The 18,041-nt window shown below is 42.6% G+C and overlaps 1 protein-coding gene across 38 annotated transcripts in view; it reads right to left on the reverse strand.

The window, feature by feature from the left end:
* Positions 1 to 18,041, reverse strand: part of MADD (MAP kinase activating death domain) — a 170,675-nt gene that overhangs the window by 99,062 nt on the left and 53,572 nt on the right. For all 38 annotated transcript variants that reach the window (XM_077461046.1, XM_077461019.1, XM_077460995.1 and 35 more), the window contains exons 4-5: positions 3,588 to 3,891; positions 3,304 to 3,435 (exon numbers count right to left, since the gene is read on the reverse strand). In XM_077461046.1, the coding sequence (XP_077317172.1) occupies positions 3,304 to 3,435; positions 3,588 to 3,891 (436 nt within the window). The remainder of the gene's footprint in view (positions 1 to 3,303; positions 3,436 to 3,587; positions 3,892 to 18,041) is intronic.

The raw sequence follows: 18,041 nt of genomic DNA on the forward strand, positions 1-18,041 counted from the left end.
TTTGCTCCTACTGCTGTCAATCATATCTTGTGAAGAGGGAGCAGGAGCGGGACTGAGGCACATTGTGTGCATCTATGGACACACAAGGCCCGGCTTGGGAGCAAGGCCACACATGTGTCACTATAGCAAGCGATTTTGCTATGGGACAGGCAGAGAAGAGAAGACAAGAGCGCTGGCAGGAGACGTCAGAAAAGGCGGTTTGGAGCTACTCTGTACAATATGAATGCATAGAGCAGGCGAGTAGAACATGTTTATTATTTTAATAAAAGAAAAAATATATATTCTAAAAATATATCTAAAAAAATATATGATTCCGTCGGACCTAGTCTGCCAGAAAGTAATGACACGGATGGTTCACAATTAAAGCCTCATTTGTTTTGTTGTCTGGTAAGCGCATTTACTTCTCAGTGACGGGCACTTGCTTGCCGTTGTGTGTGGAATCACCGTGGTGTCCTGATAAGAACTTATACTAAGGCCTTATTCCTGCAAGCTGTTTCTCTCTTTCCCAAGAATGAACTGTTGCCTTAAAGTCACTTTTAAGCAAATCTATTTTCGATCGATGTGAAAATTTTTAGGATTTAGAGTCATTTATCACATTATTCAAATACATTTTTTTATGTATTTCAATTTATTTCAGGATTATATGAATATTAATTTGGTTATTTAATAGTGCCAGTGGCGCAGCACTCGAGTCCTTTCTGATAAACATATTGCCTTACATGCTTTAATCATTACTGAACTGTAGACACATGTCCATAATTCTATATTATACACTCTGTATTCCGCTGTAGCAAAAATGTCCTCCTCCTGCAGCGTTTCTAAAAGCAATCAGTGCTTGTATAGTGTATATAAGTACATCCCTAGCCGCACCACAAAGAGTTGGGACATGTTGCTTTACATCAGTAACGCGAGCAACACGATAGCATGAGAAAAAAATAAATAAAAAAAAAATAAAAAATAGTGCAGTGCAACCTAATCAATAACTTAATGGTGGAATCCTCTAATCTATGGAAATCTCAATGAACTTCAATATTATCACAGTACCAATCTCTGAAATGTAACTTCACATATATACAGCAAACTGAAAATAAAACATAAAAAATGAATCTACGCATTATGCAGCCAGGACAATGTGCCCGGCTGCTGAGCTTCTTACTATCCCTGTACTTTGTGCACCGATAGGCAGCACTGATTGGCAGCACTTGTTGGCACTGACAGAGGAGGGGGGTGTTTACATGCAGCAGACAGCGAGAGCCACTCTGTGTGTGTGTGAAACTGTCAGGTAATATAACTGCTTGCAGAGAGAAGATCAGCTGTCAAAACAAAGCGGTGCTGTCGGGGGTGAGCAGGACTGAGCACCTATCAAACGTCAGTCAATGATTGGGCTGCTTATGAAAGGGGGCAGAGCCACAGAAACGTGGGTGGGGGCCTGCCCAATCATCACCCTACTGGCTGGTGTTTAATAGCTGCTTGGTCCCACCCATCCGACATCTCGGCTAACTTTTTACTGCTGATCTTTTCCCTGCAAGTAGTTCTATTACCTGACAGTTTCACACACACACTAAGCAGCTTGCAAGCCTCGCTATCTGCTGCATATGAGCAGGTTACACGCAGATGCAGCCTTTCTGAGCAGCCTAGGGGGGGCTGTGATTTTTAGGACAAGGTCTGTACTGCCTCCATGAGCGGTACAGACCGGGGGCCTCGGAGTCCTTTCCTCCCACTATAGCAAACGAATCGGAGAAATAGCAGCCACTGGTCTTACAAACAGGAAACCACTGGTAAAGAACGGTTGTATTTGAAAGTTACCAGGCTATTGCAAGGAAACTACTGAGCTAAGAAGATGACAACGGCATATTCAGTGAGGGTAGGAAATTGGCAAAAAATGCGTAACACTTTCTGCCTGGAGTTCTCCTTTAAAGCTCAACTCCCGGCACATAAAGACACAATAATGCTGCTCTGTTTTCATAAAATTTGTTAAATGCAAATTTTGTAAGTTTCCAAATTTGACCTGCAATCATCCTATTGCATTCTACTGTGCAATTCGTACAGAAAGCTCACAGAGGGGGAAAAGAGAAAAAGCACAAAAGCCCACCAGGTATACTGCAGTGAGAGGAGCATGCCGACAGAAGGAGAGAGCATTGCGACAGAGATTAGCTTGTTAGTATGCAGCTTCTCCCTTCACTGTCCAGGGTGGTGTGGGGAGGGGAGGAGACCTGTAAGTGAAAGCAAACCTGCAGCAGATAAAGATCAGTTTCCCCTGATACTAGATAGAACTGTGAAGTGTGACATAAAAATCATTTAGCTGGTAATGCAGGTCCCGTATATGTATTTTATCTGTGTACTTGCCGTCTAGCTTTTATTTTGTGGAGCTCCAAGAGGGAAAGCAGGTGTAATAGATCTGACCAGAATGCTGTTTGCATGGCCATAAATTTCAGCTCTTCCTGCAGACTCCAAAAAAATTCCCAAATTAGCTAGCATGTTCTGGGACAACTCTCGGCCTCCTTGCCAGTTGGAAATGCCGTCTACGGGCAGGTCGTCTACTCCGGATCCTGGTAGTAGAATCTGCAGATGACTGACTGAATGATAGCTAGGCCAGGCTCACTGCTCCGTATCCAAAGCAGTTCTGCAGACCCATCTGCAGTTGCAAGAGTCAGCTGTCAAACCCTTCATAAAGTGGGCACTACAGGCAGTGGTGTATTTTAGTTCTGTGCTGCCCTAGGCAAGGCTAAAATCGGGCCCACACCCATCTAAATGTATTCCATCACAGCCAAATTGTGCACACCCATGCAAAAGAGAACAAAATGACGCAAGTTTTACTCTCCATAGGCAAAGCTTTAAAAGCCTTTACAAGTTACCACTTTGAATGTAAACATCCTTGTGACAGCAAAAGGCATGTGACCGGTACTCTTTATGGATAGATCGGGGGTCTAGAAGACCCCAAGTCCTTCCTCTGCACTTTAAAGCATTCAAAAGCACCAAGAACAGTGTTTCTGAAAGCTTTAATTTTTTTTTTAAACTTTTTCCTTCCTGCCACTTGTAATAGCAATCAATCTTCTAGGAAGCCGCTCCGATTGCTATTACAAGGGAGCCCACTGGCGCCCTCTTAAAAAAAAAAAAAAAAAAACATGACGACATCCCGGTACAGAAGCTGCCCCCCTGTTTGCCTCATGGTAGGAATGCCCCTGATCGGGACAGTTTGAGATTATCCAGGATTGGATTAAAAATAACAGTCATCAGAACATGGTAAATATCAGAAATCAGTGGTAAACAGTAAAAAGCAAAAAACAAGTTACTACTTCGTACCTGCTCAGCAGATGCCATGCACGTGGGAAGGAGTGGAATTACAGGAAACATATATTCCAGTGGATAAAGCATGGACACAAAAGCCATTACAGACATAGACAATGCATTGTAGTCTCGAGACTGCAGCACAACCTGAAAAAGAAAGAATTCTGAAATGAAAATCTCATACTTCAAAACAACAACAGACACGGATCATGAATATGTATGAGGACACATGCAATCATGAACGTTTTTTTTACAAAGCAACAGCTGGCTCATACATCTGTTGTAGCATTTGGCTATACCTTATGCTCCAACAGGATGCAGGACAAGACTTGTAAGCAGGCATCGACTCCCAAAAGTTCCAGTGGCAAGTGGAGAGGAAAATCCACCAACGAAAAACGAGAGGGATCAGGAAGGGCAAAGGTCAAGGGTGGCTGCAACTCCAAGGGCAGAACCTCCACATCAACCCTTTTCTGGCCGTGTACAGGTGTCGGGGAACGCAAAAGACGGTAGATCCAAGCTTCAATTTCACGCAGGTCATGCAGGAGAACATTCGACTTCTCCTCCAGCTGAAGGGAGCCAGTGAAAATCCTCCACATGGTGTCCCTGAAACACAAATATTAATCAGATTAATTCTTATACACCAAATATAAAGAAAAAAACCATACATGGGAAATGCAGTCTGCTTATAAAATAGGAGGACATCACAAGTCACAGAGGGATGGCTTATAACTTAAACAAATCGCAGCACTGTATTCTTTGAAATGCAATTTTGGTTCACAACAAGAACGAAAATTATTAAAGTATGTACATTAAGGTAAAACGTACAGGGAGGGGAAAAAAGTATTTGATCCCCTGCTGATTTTGTACGTTTGCCCACTGACAAATGATCAGTCTATAATTTTAATGGTAGGTTTATTTTAACAGTGAGAGACAGAACAAAAATATCCAGGAAAAATGCATTTCAAAAGAGTTCTAAATTGATTTGCATTTTAATGAGTGAAATTAGTATTTGAGCCCTTCACAAAACAGGACTTAGTACTTGGTGGCAAAACTCTTGTGGGCAATCACAGAGGTTGTAGTTGGCCACCAGGTTTGCACAAATCTCAGGAGGGATTTTGTCCCACTTCTCTTTACAGATCCTCTCCAAGTCATTAAGGTTTTGAGGCCGACGTTTAAAAACTCGAACCTTCAGCTCCCTCCACATATTTTCTATAGGATTAAGGTCTAAAGACTGGCTAGGCCACTCCAGGACCTTAATATGTGCTTCTTCTTGAGCCACTCCTTTGTTGTCCTGGCATTGTGTTTTGGGTCACGGTCATGCTGAAACACCTATCCATGACCCATTATCAATGCCCTGTTTTTTTTTTTTTTTTAAAGGTTTCCACCTCCATGTTTGACGGTGGGGATGGTGTTCTTGGGCTCATAGGCAGCATACCTCTTCCAAACATGGCGAGTTCAGACAATGCCAAAGATCTTGATTTTGGTCTCATCTGACCACAACACTTTCACCCAGTTCTCCTCAATCATTCAGACATTCATTAACAAACTTCAGGCGGACCTGTACATGTGCTTTTTTGAGCAAGGGGACCTTGCAGGCACTGCAGGATTTCAGTCCTTCACGGCGTAGTGTGTTACCAATTGTTTTCTTGGTGACTATGGTCCCAGCTGCCTTGAGATCATTGACAAGATTCTCCTGTGTAGTTCTGAGTGGGTTTCCACACCATAGTCATGCTCATTGAAACTCCATGAGGTGAGATCCTTCATGGAGCCCCAGGCCGAGGGAGATTGACAGTTATTTTGGGTTTTCCATTTGAGAATAATCGTACCAACTGTTGTCACCCTCTCACCAAGCTGCTTGCCGATGGTCTTTTAGCCCATTCTAGCATTGTGTAGGTCTACAATCTTGTCCCCGACATCCTTGGACAGCTCTTTGGTTTTAGCCATGGTGGAGAGATTGTATTCTGATTGCTTCTGTGGACAGGTGTCTTTTATACAGATAAACTGAAATTAGGAGCACTTCCTTTAAGACCCGGTTCACACTGAGGCAGCACAACTTGCAGCGCGACTGCCTCAGGCGACCAGGATCAGACTTTAGCGGCGGCTTGAAAAATTACTTCTGTATAAGGCCGGGTTCACACTGCTGCGGGGGGAGATCCGGATGTGATTCACACCGCACTGCAGTGCAAATCACATCCGATCTCCGTAGCGATGCGAGTTCAGCCATACAGATAGTATGGCTGAATTCGCATCGCTCCCGCAGCAAACTCGCACGGGACCCTTTTTTTGGTCCGCAACAGAATCGGATCGCATGGGTGTTCACACCATGCGATCCGATTCCTGTGCGAGTCGGCAGATCGCACTGCGATAAGCGGACGGATCTGGGGGTGTCATTAACATATCATTGACACTCCCAGCCGTTCGCATAGGGCAGTGTGAACTGCCGGCGGGAGTAATGCGATGCGGGAAAACGCCGTGGATTCGCGGCGTTCCCGCATCGCTGTGGTGTGAACCCAGCCTAAAAGTCAATGCAAGTCGCCCCAAAAGTCGTACAGGAACCTTTTTCTAAGCCAGAGCGACTTGAGTCGCTCCAAACGGTTCCATTGCACAGAATGGGAAGAGACTTGTCAGGTGGCTAAGTCGCCTGACGAGTCGCCCCTGTGTGAACCGGCTCTAAGAGTGCTCCTAATCTCAGCTCGTTACCTGTATAGAAGACACCTGGAAGCCAGAAATATTGCTGATTGATAGGGGGATCAAATACTTACTTCACTCATTACAGTGCAAATCAATTCAATCAAATCATAACTTTTTTGAAATGCGTTTTCCTGGATATTTTTGTTATTCTGTCTCTCACTGTTAAAATAAACCTAATAATACAATTATAAACTGATCATTTTTGTCCTTGGGCAAACATACAAAAAACAGTAGGGGTCAAATACTTTTTTCAGGCCACTGTGCGATATCGGGTCGGCAGTGGCACTCATTGTCATATGTGTTTTTAGGATTCATTTTATTTTGGCTTTTAACTTACAATTCCAATAAATAAATACTACACTATGGAGACTTCATCTGGCTTCCGGTGAGTTTTAGTTACTACAACTACATCTGAATGGTGCGAGTTGCTGAACAGCCTTCCGCACAACATATGGCGGATCTACACTGGATGCGTGTTTTTCTGGTGAGTGTCCATGTTACAGGTGTGTGGTGGATGATTCTGGTGCACCTCTTCATTTTTCAACTCACCATCAAATGCTTGTGCACATCTTTGCACTGAACTATTGTGTTTTCACTTTTAAGTTTATATTGCTGATCATATCACGGGACTGCGCATTTAAATCTATTTTTCACTACATTTTTTATTATGGATATCCATCCACATGAGAGATAATATAATATATAGATTAGATAGATAGATATACACACATACATATATACACACACATACATACACACACACATACAGATATATCTATTTATATTATAGATTTTTTTTTTGCCTTTATTTTAATGTTTTGTCCATTAATAAACACAATATTCTCATTTCACTGCTGTTCATTTACTTTTGGTGCTACACAATTTTTTTTTAAGATTATTTATGTTTGGTGTATTACTTATCTGCTATTGCCTCCCCACAGCGCAGATACATCTTTTTTTATTTCTATAGCACATAGTGCACAGAGTCTGCAGGATCCCAGCATTGCAACACCAGTGATTTTCTGCTGATCATGGGTGCAATGCTTTACAGGCTCCAATGAAAAAATAAAATAAAATAAAAAAAACTCTACTGGGACTAGAGTCATGATAGGACTTTCATTCTTCCAACAGCTAGAGTGTCAGGTTCATAGACGCACTGATAAAAGAATCACTGAGGAAGTCATGGGATTTCATAAAGCAACAGGGAAGAGTGTGCAGTTGACGGATTACAAGACTGCTGTTTGTACAGCCAGTGGAGAAGAGAAACATGTTAGACTGGAAAGAAGAGGGACATCCCAACTTAGCCTGGGAAACTTCAAGGAAAGTTAAATGAGCAATACAAGATGTTATTAAAATGGTTATGCAAGAACAGAAAAAAAATAAAAAATACACCCAGCCCCCCCCCCCCCCTACACAGTACATATCTTCAATACATGCACATTACCGCATGGTTTATCCCTATTGTTTCTATGTGCCCTGGTCACACCATAATAGATACAAGCATTGCCCCTTCATTTACATTTGGTGAAGCTGCAGATGGGCATTGATCAAGCTTCAACGATGGGAAATTGTGAGGGTGCAGATGGACATCAAATTGCATTGATGGGCACTGGTGAGGCTGCACTGATGGGCACTGTCCTTTATTTTGCTTCAAAGTTCTTTAAGATTTACGTTTATTTCCGGAAAATTCCCTCCTAAAATGAAGGTGTGCATTATACGCCTGTGTGTGTTGTATGCCGATAAATACGGGATCTATAAAAATGCAGTCTGTGCTTGGTATGAAAATATTTGGTTAACAATAAGTCCTTGTAAATATAGTTGATGACAATCTTCATATGTCGATGTGATAAAGTGCCAAGCCGTATGCCCCTCAATCACCAGCTCATAATAGGTTAATCGACCAGTGTTAAAATGGGATCTGTAGTTCCCCAAGCAATGGCTGTATAGCTTTTCCCCGATACTCCAGCAGGTGGGTAGTAGCTCCTCATATGGATATAAGCGAATAGAACTAAAAGGGATTCCATAGTGTAATTTTGTTTTTGTTTTTTGCCACAAAAAAAAAAAAAAAATAAAAAAAAAAAGCATAAAAACAAAATGCGCACTTACAATGTACTCCTCTTGTATGTGAGCATATAAAATTGCCGCTCCAGAAGCTCGGCACTGCGAGCTGCGTTCCAAAGAGCAGACGTGGCGCTTAATGCGAATTGCATTAAGAGGCTGGACATTTCTGGTTACATCACATTCACTCTTTTTCAGAGCGGCGATTTTACATGCTCATATAAAAAGAAGAGTACACTGTAAGTGTGCATTTTGTTTTTATGCTTTTTTTTTACCAATAAAAAAAATGAAATTACACCATGGAATCCCTTTAGTTCTATTCCCTTGTATGATATCTATATGAAGAGCGACTACCCACCTGCTGGAATATCAGGAAAAAGCTATACCATTGCTTGGGGAACTACAGATCCCATTTAAACACAGGCAATTAACCTATTATGAGGCGGTAAGTGAGGGCACATAGGAGGGGGGGGGCACGACTTGGCACTTAATTGGTTAAATCAGATGGACCTAGAAATAGAACATGTTTCCTATCTATCCGACGGACTCAATTCCGACTAAAAATCGGGAAAACCGTTAGTCTGTGTGCTAATCCAACTTACCAAATACGACGCAAGGACCGCTATTGTCTACTGAACTTCCTTGTTTAGTCCCGTTTACGTCATCACCTTTAAAACGAATGGACTTTGTCCGTTCGTGTGTGGCCAAATCCGTCGGACCTCCGCCGAACGTCCATCGGAAGACTGTCAGACCTAGTGCGTCAAAAAGTCAGTTTGTGTGTGTACGCGGCATGTAACATGTTTAGCATACTTCTGCTCTCTACCCCTCCCCCTTCCTGTGACAAAGGGTGGGACAAATTTCTCGCAGCACCCACTGTCACAATTTGAAAACGGCGTGGCAGAGAGGCTCCACCCACATCATTTACAGTCTCCTGCGAATGAATGAGTCACGAGTACCGTTGGATCGTGCAGCTGATGGCTGGTAGTTCTCAATGAACTGAGAGGGCGCTAGTGAGGGCTTTTGTAGCTCATTGATCTTCCTGCTCTCAACTAATGCCGGCCATACACGGTTCGAATTTCGAAAAAAAAAATTCTTTCGAAAATCGTATCTAAGAATTTTCGTATGAATTTCGCACCATTAGTGGGCTGCAGCAACAGCCGATTTTCATGCGGAAACAAAAAATTTGAGGAATCGGACATGTCGGAAATTTTTTGAAAAACGAACGATTTTCTAATCAATGATGGGAGAATCGTTCGAGAAACGCAATAAGAAAAGAAAATGTATGGAGATAAAAGAAAACTTACGGAGAGAAAAGAAGAAGATTTCCAGCCAAGAAAATTATTTTCTGTAGCAACATGAGGTGAAATTGAAGGCTTGGTCGGCCGAATTTCGAAAATCAATGGTGGCATCATCGGATCACAAAAAAAAAACGAATTTTCTGATTTTGAAAAGAAAATTTGTTCGAAATTCGACCGTGTATGGCCTGCATAACTGCCTGCCCATATTGGCGGTACGAGCAGACAGTCTGTAGGAGCCTGACATAGCAACTGCAATCTGCTGATCACAGGTGCAATGCTCTGCAGACTTTAGAGAAAGAAATAAACATTCTTTACCTGTAAAAAATAAAAAAAACGCATTAAAATTTTTTTTCAAAAAGTGAACAACTTCTATATATGTTTACCATTTCTTCTTGCATGGACGCGCATTTTGTACATTTAATCAGATTTCCTGAAAACTATTCACAGGCCTGTCTAAAGGAATCAATGTAAAGTGCAGTGGTGTACAGACCCGTGGCCCAAGGATACTGCAGTAAGTTTATAAAACGTGGTTTAGCTTTTCATTGTGAATGGATGTCTTCATGCTGAATCACACACATCACTCTTTCTGTACAATAATTCTCACTTAGCAAGTTCATTCATTTGTCTTCCTGAATGTGACAACAGCCTTGAAACTCAAGCTGCCTTTTTGTAGACATCATAAAGGACTGTATGTTCTAACAAGCATAAAAATAAAAGTTTCATTTTGTACAATTTGTAAGCAAACTGTATTTTCCTACAAAAACAAGGTCAGAATGTTGTCACTTGTGCTTAAAGAATTTTTTTTTCCCCTTTTTTCCTCTATGAACTCCTGCAGGCTTATACACACTGAATCAAACGGGGTAGATACAAATCAATGCTTTTTTTAGTTTAGGCATAACTGTGCTAAAATTACAGCTATTGCTATCAAACAGAAGGATGCCAGAATCAATACTTTTGGTTAAATAGAAATATTGGTGCCAACACTACTGATTCAGCGTCCATCTTAAAATTACTGACATCTAAACTCCCCGATTTACACCGTATACATTCTTGATCAGGGGCTCGAAATCCCTCACGTAGAACTCTAGGGTTCTACAAAACGTTTCTATGGGTTCTTTAAAGCGGATTTCCCCCCCAAAAAAATTATTTTATAGCGTGTGTGTAATATATACATACATACATACATACATACATACATACATACATACATACCATACTGCAGCTGCTGATTTTTAATAAAAATCGGACACTGACCTGTCCCAAGGTCCAGCGATGTGGGGGGATCAAAGCCCCACTCGTCTTCCCCTACCGCTCGGCGGTGGCGGCATTTTAACTGTGGGAGCCCGGCTGTGGCTTCACAGCCGGGCACCCACTGCGCATTTGCGAGCCGTGACTGGCCGCAAAATCATCTGGGACCGGTCACGTGTCCCAGATGATTTCCTAGAGGGGAGGGGGGAAGAGGTGGTGATCTCCCTTCCTGCACCAAGGGAAGTGACGTCAGGAGCCCAGGCGCTGAAGGAGGCAGACTAGAAGGGACCCCCTAGCAACAGGCATTTGGAGGTGCGTAAAAAAATAAAAAATAATAATTCTCCAAATGTTCTGTTTTTTTAAGCACTTTTCTTTTGGGGGGGGGGGGGGGGGTGGAACAACACTTTAACCACTTCAATACCGGGCACTTAAACACCTTCCTGCCCAGACCAATTTTGAGCTTTCAGCGCTGTCGCACTTTGAATGACAATTGCGCGGTCATGCTACACTGTACCCAAATGAAATTTTTATCATTTTTTTCCCACAAATAGAGCTTTCTTTTGGTGGTATTTGATCACCTCTGCGGTTTTTATTTTTTGCTAAATAAAAAAATACCGAAAATTTTGAAAAAAAAAATGTTTTTGTTTCAGTTTCAAAACTTTGCAAATAAGTAAGTTTTCTCCTTCACTGATGGGCAATGATAAGGCGGCACTGATGGGCACCAATGAGGTGGCACCAATGAAGTGGCACTGATAGGCGGCACCGATGGGCGACACGGATGGGCACTGATAGGTGGCACAAATTGGCACGGATTGGCATGGATAGGCGGCACAGGTGGGCATGGGTTAGGCGGCACAGGTGGGCATGGGTAGGCGGCACAGGTGGGCATGGGTAGGTGGCACAGGTGGGCATGGGTAGGCACTGATAAGCGGCACAGATGGGAACTGATAGGCGGCACAGATGGGAACTGATAGGCGGCACAGATGGGAACTGATAGGCGGCATTGTATTATAATATATTGTACTAATGGATGGCAATCAGTGCCAATCAATAATGCATGCCAATCAGTGATGCCCATTGTGGGCACTGATTGGCATCCATTATGGGCACTGATTGGCATCCATTGTGGCACTGATTGGAATCCCTGGTGGTCTAGGGTGGCATACCTTGTCCTTGGCATCCCTGGTGGTCTGGTGGCGTCTCTGGTGGTCCAGTGTGGGCATCCTCAGGGGGGCTGTGCTGATAATCGATCAGCACAGACCCCCCCTGTCAGAGGAGCAGCCGATCGGCTCTCCTATACTCGCGTCTGACAGACGTGAGTGAGGAAAAGCCGATCACCGGCTTTTCCTATTTACACTGATCAGCCGTGATTGGACACGGCTGATCACGTGGTAAAGAGTCTCCGTCGGAGACTCTTTACCGAGATCGTAGTTGCCGGGTGTCAGACTGACACCCCGCAACAACGATCGCCGCGATGCGCGCCCCCTGGGGCGCGCAGCGGCTCATAATCCTGATCACGTCATATGACGTCCGGTCAGGATTATGCAACCACTTTGCCGCCGTCTATTTGCTATAGGGCGGGCGGCAAGTGGTTAAGCAGTGGTGTATTGTCCATAGAACGCTGTCTGTATAGCTCCCAAGCATAATACCACTTGACAGGGCCATTGGTATAACACCAATGAGCTGCTTAAATATTTATACGGTTGCCATTCTTCCCCAAACGATCACCAATGTTATAGAGCAGTGATGGTGAACCTTGGCACCTCAGGTGTTTTGTAACTACATTTCCCATGCCGCTCTTGCACTCTGCAATGTAGTTGAGCATCATGGGAAAAGTAGTTCCAAAACATCTGGGCTGCCAAGGTTCACCATCACTGTTATAGGGCATTCTTCCCACTGACCACAAACCTAAGGGGCATTCTTCCTCTCACTAATCACAATTTAAAGATTCACTTTTCTGAAATGGGAAATGAGATGGTGCTGCAATCTTTCCTATGACCACCAATTGAAGGGGGTATTCTTCCTCACACGGTACATAGATGTACAAAGGGGCATAAATCTCATGAAAATAACCACCAATGTAATATAATGGGAAACCTCTTCCACTGACCACCAGTGTGAGGGAACCCTTCACTGATCACCAATGCAAGGAAGTCTGTCTAGATAGTCTTAATTATTATTTTTCATAAACATTTTCTCATATAGGGCAGAAAGTGTAAAAAAAAATATAAAAAAAAAATAAATAAAATAAAAACAAAACAAAAAAAGGGATCCACCTTTGGTGTCAAATACTCGAACTATACCACTATATTATAAATCTAAAAATTACTCATCTAACCTATTGAAATCTGTAGTTAGAATTCTTAGCTGGGGTTCATAGAACCTGAAAAACATTTTAAGGTTTCTTAAAGGGCAAGAAAGTTAAGAAAGTCTGCTCCATGTAGTAAAGCATCTTCTAAAACCAAGTCACCAGTGGCAGCTGCAAATATCCTAGAAAGATTTTCTTAAAAATAGAATCCCAGCCTAACGCTAACTAGTGTCCTTCCCATTCCTGTTACCTCAGTCATGTAAAAAAAATTAAAATAAGTGTATACTTACCTTTTTTTTGTCTGCTCCAGTCTACTCACCCTGTGTCAGACAGCAATGGCTGCAGGGGAGGGGTGTCTGAGTGTGGTTATGGCTTCTTAATTCCCAGCTGAGTGCTCCCTCCTCTCCCATGCAGCTGCTGCTCACCAACACTAGGACTATAAAAGTAAATTTTTTAACACACACACACACACACACACACGGCTAGCAATGGGTTGGGGGACCAAAACTAGTTAGGACTAGTTAGTTTTCGGACCCATTCAAACTAGAATGCAGGGAGGGAAAGCCACGGCATGCCAATCGAACTGCCCTTGCGATCTGCTGTGCAGGTCACAAAATGCAGTGTGTTTGCCTGTACTGGCCAGCATAGTAAAAAAGTACTATACAATACATTTGCCGTGCCTATCAAAAAGCAGTGCGTGTGCTACTTTTAGTGCAGTGCGATTTGAGCCTGTTGAAAAGGAATGGGGTTGAAATCATACTGCACAGAACTGCATGTGAATCGCACAGAAGCCGCAGAGCGCTCTTGTGCGACATGCGGTTCCTAGTGTGAATGGACCCTTATGCTGCACACAATCAGAATTTTGGTCGGAAAAAGCTCTGATGGTTTTCCCGACGGAATTTCGCTCAAGCCGTCTTGCATACACACGGTCACACCAAATTCCGACCGATAAAAACAAGGTGACATTCAACACGTACGACGGGACTAGAAAAAGTTCAATGCCCAGTAGCCAATAGCTTCCATCTCGTAGTTCAATCTGAGCATGTGTGGTCTTTTGCGCGTAGGAATTGCATACACACGATCGGAATTCGGTCGGAAAAATTGAGAACCTGCTCTCGATCTTTTGCTGGGGGAAATTCGGCCAGCGAAATTCGGATGGAGCATACACACGGTCGCATTTTTCATCCAAAAGCTCTCATCGGTCTTTTGCTGGCCGAAATTCTGACCGTGTATACGCAGCATAAGGCTAGAAGTCTACTTTAAATCTTTGTTAAAAAGATGGATTTTTGAACAGGGCTAGACCATTTCCTGCTGTAACCTACACTGAAACAGAACCTGTCTGCTTACATATCAGTGGAGGAATGGATAGTCAGGGTTCTTTTATCTTGAACTCTCACAGACCTACTTTAGATGTCTATAGTAGTATGACGTAAAAAGTGTATCATTGACATGAGTGAGGAGAGTCGGGTGTGACAAATTCAGGTCAGGGACCAGAAGCAATTTATAGTATTAACAAGATGTGTCTCTGGTGATTAAGGGACCATCTTGTTATTAGTTCCATGTAAAAACAGGTTTGACTATCTTCGTACTGTTTGAATATAGCATGGTATAGACTACTTTCCCTCTTGAACACTGCTCTCCAAAATTATAAACTAAAGAAAAGCTAAACCCAAAAAAACACATTTTATCTATAGCAGCTTAACAATCTTAAGATAAGGTGGGTGTATTATGTTAGTTTTTTATTTCCCCCACTATATGGTCACCAGATAACGTTGGAAAGAACACTTCCCGTGTCTGTGTGGCTATATAGGCAGCCATGGTTGTCACACAGGCCACACTTTAAGCCGGTCCGCCTTTGTTCATCTCCATTAGGCTGCATTCAAACCTCAGCGTTTTGAAGCATGGGCATATTTGCAGCGATTCTGCCCGCAATTTCAAAAAAAGGCCAGGCGTGAATGACAAATCACATAATGCACATTTGAGACACCGTTGCTGCGCTGCAATCGTGGCTAACCGCAACGCATGAAGCATGTTGCCCAAAAGAAGATTTTGGACTCAAATGAATGGCATCTCAAATGAGAGTTCCAAGATTTGTCATTCACACATGGGCGTTTTGAAATCACGGGCAGAATCGCTGTAAAATCTGCCTGCGATTCCAAACGCTGAGGTGTGAATGCAGCCTTAGGCTGGGTATACAAGAGCAGTTTAACTCGCTGGTTGAATGAAGAAAACCAAAAATAATAATAAATAATAAACTGACAGATTCCCTCCCATCAACAATATGTGATGCCGGGATATCCCTTGCTGCGTTACTGTATACTGACAGAATACAAATATCAGCGCTGCTGCCATTGGCTGAAAGTAGCGATTGAGTGGCGGTTCTCCAGCACGATTGTTCCACAGACAGCAGTGCACACGGATCGTCACTCAGGAAGATCCGGAAAATTTTCAGTCCCTGTATACCCTACTTTACATGGCAAGTCGAAGGGCTAGGTTGTTTACAGAGTAGAAATAAGGTTCTTTGTGCTTTCGGTACAGTGCATGAGCAGGGACAAGGACACCCCATTTCTAGTAAGATAAACAGGTATTTTCTGTACTTGCTGAAATGTTCTTAGTCTGAAAAAAGAAACAAATGCAGCCACTACAATAGAGGACTTGTAAGTCGCAAAATAATACATTTGTGCTCTTGGGTTTAGATATGCGTTTAGGGCTGCAACGATTATTTTCATAATCGATTAATCGAAACAATAATCGGTTAATAACCTTAAAAAAAAAAAAAGTTGGTCAAATTTCAACCAGTGATGGGAAAATTTGAAAATAGAAAACTTCTCGGTCAAAGGAATTTTCAGACAGTGTATGTGGTTTTTGTTCAGAAATTAACTGAAATTTTCAAACGAAATGCTTTCATTCAGCAAATGTACAAAGATTTTTCATCTGAATATTCTCACGTGAAAATTGATCCGTGAGGCCAGCATAAGGCTCGGTACACACCTATGCAGGGTTTGCTTTTGATCTGTTTCTGCAGTGCTTTTTGCTGTGAGTTTTGATTTTTGCGCACGTTTAACTGAAATTTGCGTTGTTTTTTTTGGGGCAGATTAAAAAACAAACAAACTGCTGCAAAAACACATTCTTTTCTGCAGATTTTCCATTGAAGTAAATTGAACCAAAAAAAGCACAGTTTTGCGTTAATAGTCCCTGACCCTTTCCAAATACGCAGCGGCTGAATAAAGCACAGATGTGAACATGACCCATAGGAAACCATGTAAATGAACTGTAGTGCGTTTCTGCAAAAAGCGCCAACAAACACATAGATGTGAACCAGGCCTAAGACGTTTTGGAACATAATGGGGTTAAAAAAAAAAAAAAAAAAAAGACTAAAATGAGCCCTTTATAGTACAAAAAAAGCAGACAATCACTACTGGAAGGGGTTCATTTTTTTACTGTAGAACAGTGAAAGTAATATTTACAGTAGTGATTATATTTTTGTACTATAAAGGGCTCATTTTAGTTTTTTTTTAACCCCATTATGTTACTGGCCGATTAATCGATTATGAAAATAGTAATCGATTAATTTCATAATCGATTAGTTGTTTCAGCCCTATATGTGTTAGATCTTTATAATTGATGGCGTTTCTACATTTGTTGCCCTTTTCAGCATACCGTCTGATGAAAATGAAAGGAATTCTTGAAATAAGTATCTGACAAATGACATGAGTCACATGATCCAGACAAGGTCTTATTGCGAGCAAGAAAAAAAAAAAAAAAAGAAAAAAAGAAGAAGGATTTAAAATCTAAGAGTAAAGGAAGCCTTTCAGGTAAATTGTAGTTTTTTAAAGTACGGTATTTCATGAAATTCCACAACCAAATGGTCATAGCACTAAGTATACATACGGCAGTGTATAACACTCTCAGACTGCCAAATTCTTGTCACCAGCTTCTGCCCGGCTGTTTGACTTACTGGCTCGGGCAGATTCCGCGATGACAATGCAACACCCACAAGCACGCTTATGCACAATTGATGAGGAAAGCTTATGTTTAGAAAGTCTCCCGTGTCTGTGACTCCAGGGGGGGGATAGGAGACATCCAGGTAACAGAGAAAGGAAGGTGACGTCACCATAGATTACGGTTCCTATTCAATATGCTTATCCGATTGTTCCAGGTAAGGACAATGGCGGCACAAAATAAACCTGCTAATAGCTGTAGGATGTCATAACTTATTCAAAGCTTGTACAGAAAACAAATGTAATTAAATACAAACCATAGTATGCTGCAGTGGCGGCTGGTGCTCAAAAGTTTTGGGGGGCGCAAACAAACTGAAAAATAACCCCAAATGCAGCCACTGTGCCCATCAACTGTGCCTCAAAATGCAGCCACTGTGCGCCATCAAATGCTGCCCAGCATGGCGCTTGCAGGTCACCTTTTTTGTTGCCTATTAGAGCCTTAGGTGCTTCAAAAACACACACCCCCGCCACTGTAATTCAGGCGCCCGCCAAGGGACCGGGCGCCTGAATAGTGGTGGCAGCAGCAGCCATAGATTCATGCAATGCATGAATCTATCGGTGCTAGAGGGGGTGGCAGGAGAGAAGGGGCGATGCCCGTGCGCCCTTATGGATGCACTGCCACTGGTGTGTTGGCGTTGACATCTGGCATGATTAGTATTGTTTAGCGGAAAGTCCATTTTTAAATTAGATTTTTAAGTTTACCATAGACACAGCCCAACCACCTGCCAGCACTGCGCCAGAGGTCCACAAACTTCTTGCTCAGCCATACAATGGTGTTTTTTTTATCAATGGCATGCATAGACAGGCTTGTATTCCCTGCCAGCGCCACTTAGAGTAGAACTAAAAAAGGCAAAATAAATAAATTTCCCCACTTTGGATAGAGCAAGTTCTCATTGGAGAGAATTCCCTTACTTCCTGTCTCATAGCCACAACAGAACACAAGAAAAAAATTATTCCTTAAGCCTCATACACACTAGTAGTGTGGGTTGAACGGAAAAAAAAAACTGACAGCTCAGGTCAGAGTCACTGTACTATGCAATGTTAGCACAGAGATATCCCCTGCTATTCTTTCGTGTTCCAGCAGGGGGGCGGCTCCCCCACCAGAACACTCTCAGCCATTGGCTGAGAGCGCTGATCGGGAGCCAATCG

This window comes from Lithobates pipiens, unplaced genomic scaffold (genome assembly GCF_037356315.1).
Source record: "Lithobates pipiens isolate NorthernLeopardFrog02 unplaced genomic scaffold, aLitPip1_a1.2 Scaffold_10, whole genome shotgun sequence".
Lineage (NCBI taxonomy): Eukaryota > Metazoa > Chordata > Amphibia > Anura > Ranidae > Lithobates > Lithobates pipiens.